The following is a 4,859-nucleotide window of genomic DNA, read 5'->3' as shown; positions in this document are numbered from 1 at the left end:
GCCCACCTGGCTGTATCGCAAAGTGGAGCATCGTTATGTGGGGTGGCCTGTATTCATGTCAAAACTGGGGCTCTATGACAAAAGAGAACAAGTAGTAGGGAACAAATAGACTGCCACACCTTCAAACTAAAGCGCTTAGGACCTCATACTCACTCATCCCTTCTTACATCTGGCCTACACCATTACCACCTGACATTTTCTTAAATCAGAACAGAAATGCTGCGTCCCTAACATGTCAACTTTGTCGTTCCCACGGCCCCCTCCAACTCTCGTGTGTGGGCAGAGACAATTCTGCACAGGTAAGAACTCAGACACAATTGAGATCATCTTTTAGCTTTTGTCCACACTTGTATGTTCCATGATTTTCATGACTTATGTTTAAGCAACTGTCAAAGTCCAGTCAAAATGCCTGAAAAGGATTTTGTATTAGATGCCAGCCCACGTGGACAGAGACAAGAAGAGACCACGACAGAGCGGTGTCTGGGTGTCTTGGAGACAGGAGGCCTACAGTCAAGTGGTGCCGGACTTGCCAGGGGAGGGACCTGAGAGGCCAGCCGGGGAGGTGTTCCCGGAAGCACTGAGGGTGGGGTGGGGGTCGCAAGTGTCTCCCCAGCCCCAGGAGCCAGACAGCTTGTCCAACACGGAAAGCAGCTCAAGGTTCCAGCCAGACCTTGGGGACAAGCAGACCAGACAGGCTGCTTGTCACAGTGGGGGTTCTGGTACCCTTGTCCCCCCAACACTGGAGAGTGCACATACCCCTTGACAGGTGACCAGCAATGACCTCTCTGGAGAGAGGCCCCGGAGAAAAGACCTCTCGGTGTTGGTACTGGGAGTGGGGGCGGGAGTGAGTTCCAGCTGACCCCCTCATTGTGGAACCAGGGAACCCCAGGTGTCGAGGGGAGCCTCTGTGAGCAGATGAGCCCCCGAGGCAGGCCCGAGGGGCTGGAGCTTCCTCCCAGGACTTCCCAGCCTACACCATCCTGGGATGTGGCCCTCCAGGTGCTGTAGCACATGGCCCCTTGCCCATGGGGTGCTGCTGGAGCGCCTCGTCAATCCTGTGAAGAGGTGTGTTCCTGGCACGCTGCTTTTCTTCCCTCCAGAATGGACACCAGACGTCCTGGCTCTTTCAGGGACCTCGGTACAATCAGCAGCTTCTCCCTGGGCCAGCATTCCTGGCCTGTCTGCTTCCCGGGTGGGTGGGCGGGCTCCCCAACTCTGCCTCTGCCCCACCTGCTGCAGGCACCTGGCCTGGGCTGGCTCAGCCCTGAGGAAGGAGGCTGGGCTCCCCTCCCTGCTCTACCCAGAGCCACTGCACGCCCCTCAGCCCCAGGGCTGACCACACTGATGCAGTAGGTCTCTGGGCGTGTCCCCTCCTGTCAGACCCCTGAGCCCACCCAGTGCTGGAATGTGACGTGCAGACTCTTCCAGGGCTGGGCGAGGGCACTCATGGCCGGGGCCCTCACTCCTGCTGGCAGCACCCTGATGACAGGTTGGCCCTCCTGCAAATGGGCCAGGGCAGTGCCCTCCAGGAAGTAAAGCCAAGACCACAGGCCATGCGGCCCCATGCAGACAGTGGGCCAGAGCCCAGGGGCAGCTGAAACCAGACGCCTGTTTATTTCCTAGGAAGGAGAGTCCGAGGGTGTTCAGAGAGTCCCCACCAGTTCTCATGCCGCAGAGCGAGCAGACGTCACTTCCAGAAGAGCACGTTCCAGAAGAGCAGCCAGCAGGGGTAGAGGCCCAGAGCCAGCAGCGGAAAGAGCAGGGCACCGTACGTGTGGTGTTCCAGCACACCCTGTGCCAGCGCCGTCAGGAAGAGCTGCCAGCCCTCGGCCAGTGACAGCGGTGCCTCCTGCAGCTCCCGCCACACGAACAGGCTGCCCAGGAGTGTGGCTGCCGGGCTTGTCAGCACCAGCAGCGCAGCATACAGTGGCCTGCGTGGAGGAGCAAGGTCAGGGAGGGTACTGAGTTGGTGGCACAGGCATCAAGTTGTGGGGGGAGGGGTATGGTGTGAGGGCAGAGTCTGTGGTGAGGAACATAGGCCCTGGGGGTGGAGGACACGTCACAGTGGGCTCCACGGTGGGGGCTGGCCAGCACATACCGGGGTCCACAGGGCTCAGTGAGCGCAGCAGCAGGCACCATGGTGGCGGCCAACAGAAAACCCAGTGAGAAGTTGGTGAGGGTGATGCAGGCCAGCTGCAGTGCCAGGTAGATCAGTGCCACCAGCTTCAGTGCCATCCAGCCCCTGTCCGTGGCCTGTGAGCTCACCACCCTGCAAGGCAATGTGCTCACAGAAAGCTGTCTGCATGTCTAGGGAGCCCCCTGCCTGTGCCCACCCAGCCCAGCTCTCACCGGTGGGTATTGTGTGGAAGGGCCAGGCCAGCTGCGTAGATGGCCAGCAGCGTCAACACCACAGCCTCAGCCTCGGCCACAGGAAAGTGCTGGGTGGCCACGTGTTGGCCCAGCACTGGTAGGATGTAGAGAGCCAGGCCCATGGCCTGTGAGATCAGCAAGGGCGCCACAAGCGAGGCCAGCCCCATACCCTGCAGGGCACACAGGTACTTGGTGGTGGGCCCTGGGGTCAGGCAAACTCCCAGGATCCTCACCACCACCCCAGCAGCTGAGACTGAGTGGTAGCAGTGACCTTCTTCTGGGACCTGAGAAGTCCGCCCGAAAGGCAGGAGTGAGGAGGAGACCATCACCTGTGCTGGGGGGAGGGGAGGACTGGGTCCAGAGGCCGCTTCAGCTTCCTCAGGGCCCACGCCGGCTTCATGCAGCTGCATCCACAGTCCTAGAGCGTGGCCTAGTCAAGGACGCTGACGAGACCTGCGATAGGATCTGCCCGAGGGGCCCAAGGCTCACCCGCACCCTCCACCCTGAGGACGGAGAGCTCTCCCCAGCCTAGAGTGGAGGGGCCTGCCGCCGGCTGCAGTAGGTAGCAGGCGTGCAGAGGATATCTTGAGGACCAGGACCAGAAGCAAGAAGCCAGCAGCTGGCACGTAGAGGCCGATGGAGACGAAGCGGGAGAGGGCGGGCAGCAGGTACAGGAAGAAGGACTGGTGCAGGCGCTCCAGCAGGTGGTTGAGCTTGCGGAACATGCCCTCCAGAGCCCTGCGGGCGAGGGGCAGGGTCATGGCCCGTCAGGCCCCCCACAGCCCCACAGCGTCCCAGCACAGAGAGGGGGGACCAGCAGCCACTTACTTGCCCACTGCCACCAGATCATACTTATAGTGGCGGAAACTGTTGATGCCACGTAAGGTTAAGGCCTCCACGCGGTAGCGCAAGAAGAGGCCGTGGGGTCCGTGGGGGCGGCCAGAGGCCTGCTGCAGAACCATGAGCAGTAGTGTCTGCAGACCCTGCAGGGGCCCGTCTATTGACGTCCAGTCCTGGGGCTGCAGCTTAGAGGGTTTGGAGACAGGGTCAGCTCACTCCCACACACAGGCCCCGCATTCCCCGACAGGCGGCCCTACCTTGCCCTGCAGCGTGCACAGCAGACCTCCCTTCTGGCAAAAGGTCTGGAAGAGGTTGAGTAGGTCAAGGTTGGGCAGCTGCCCATTGAGTCCCTCCACAGCCACGTCAAGGCTAGTGACCACATCGCTGCTCAGCTCCAGGGCCACAGCTGCCTGGATGGCGCCAGCCCGGCCCTGCAGAGGGGATGACTGCATGCCTGTAGGAGCAGGTGAATGAGCTGCCCTCGGGGGGCTGGTGAAGACAGCAGTCCTGAGAGAAGAGGCAGAGCAGGGCAAGAGCACTCACCAGTGACATTGACATCGTGATAGGCTTCAAGCCAAGCCTCGGTGCCCAGAAGGTCATGTTCTGTCACCAAGAAGATGATGTCTTTGGCCCAGTAAATCTGCCCTGGAGGCCAGAAGCAGGGTCAGCAGGGGCTGGGGCAGTGGCCAAACCCTCCCTTGCCAGCGGTACTCCTGAACCTCACCTCGAAAGTGGGCAGCGAGTGCCAGCAGCAGCCCCACGGCCTGGTTGTTGGTAGAGTCAGGGCCACAGGGCACGGTGAGCACCAGAGACTCAGTGCTGGCAGCACGCGGGGCCCGCAGGATGCCATACACGTTGGTGCCTGACACCATCTGCAGGCAGTATTGGGGGGAGCCTCAGCACCGCCCCACCCTTAGACAGCTGAAGCCTCCCCTTTACAGTCAGAAAATGCCCATCGGGGATTTCTCTGGTCCCTGGACAACCCCCACCGAGATTCCTGGCCTCAAACCACCCCTCAAGGTGCCATCGGGTCCCAGGCACACTCCCTCCCCACAATACATAGCGCTCGTGGGTCTCATCTGGAAAGGGCAGTTTCCGAGAAAAACTCTGCGCGTAGACTTCCAGTCCCACCGACCGCATCGTCCGCTCCAGCCAGGCCACGGGCAGAGCCCTAGAGACACAGGAGGGCCTCTGAGCAGAGCTCCCGGCCTTAATCACCTCTGACCGGCCCCCGTAAACACGGTTCTACCGCTCACCCCGACTTCCTGCGGTGGGCAGCGAAGTCCCGGGCGAAGCCCCGGGCACGGTCCCCACCCGCAAACTGCTCCTCGACCATGGTGGAGCCCATGGCGTTCTCCGACATGTAAGTGCGCTGGGTCAGCGGCGGGAAAGCCAGAGCCAGGAACCACACGATGCCCGCCACGTAGCTCAGCACGCTGCGGGAGAGGGGACGGAAGGGCCACTGGAGAGTTAGCGAGTCCTGGGACCCCGGCTCGTGGCCTCAACCTTGGCACCGGGGGTCGAAGGGACGTGTCTGAGGGAACTGGACCCGGAGTCCCGGTGCCGGGGCGCCAGACGGGAGACCTGAGCCCCGAGCCCCAAGTAACGCCGATGGGCCGGAGGGGATGAGCGCCGGCGGCTGGAGCCCC

General features: G+C 61.9%; 2 protein-coding genes across 2 annotated transcripts in view; both read right to left on the bottom strand.

Annotated features, from left to right (window-relative positions):
- The window catches only part of LOC102887252 (cytochrome c1, heme protein, mitochondrial), a 4,740-nt gene extending 4,709 nt beyond the window's left edge, over positions 1–31 (bottom strand). The window contains exon 1 of the mRNA XM_006912974.3: positions 7–31. Coding sequence (XP_006913036.2) covers positions 7–31 — 25 coding nt within the window. The remainder of the gene's footprint in view (positions 1–6) is intronic.
- Positions 32–406: 375 nt separating this feature from the next.
- On the bottom strand, positions 407–4,711 carry GPAA1 (glycosylphosphatidylinositol anchor attachment 1; the record flags this gene model as incomplete). Its single annotated transcript, XM_025047634.1, has 11 exons — positions 407–1,931; positions 2,099–2,269; positions 2,350–2,540; positions 2,700–2,795; positions 2,955–3,108; positions 3,199–3,395; positions 3,468–3,664; positions 3,754–3,855; positions 3,935–4,082; positions 4,270–4,381; positions 4,467–4,711. Coding segments are annotated over 11 exons (1,857 nt in total), but the record flags the coding sequence as incomplete, so codon positions are not given.
- Between the last annotated feature and the right edge of the window lie 148 nt (positions 4,712–4,859).

Source organism: Pteropus alecto, unplaced genomic scaffold (genome assembly GCF_000325575.1).
Source record: "Pteropus alecto unplaced genomic scaffold, ASM32557v1 scaffold105, whole genome shotgun sequence".
In the NCBI taxonomy this organism is placed as follows: Eukaryota; Metazoa; Chordata; class Mammalia; order Chiroptera; family Pteropodidae; genus Pteropus; species Pteropus alecto.
The sequence above is the reverse complement of the archived record's forward strand: the minus strand, read 5'-3'. Positions and strand labels throughout refer to the sequence as shown.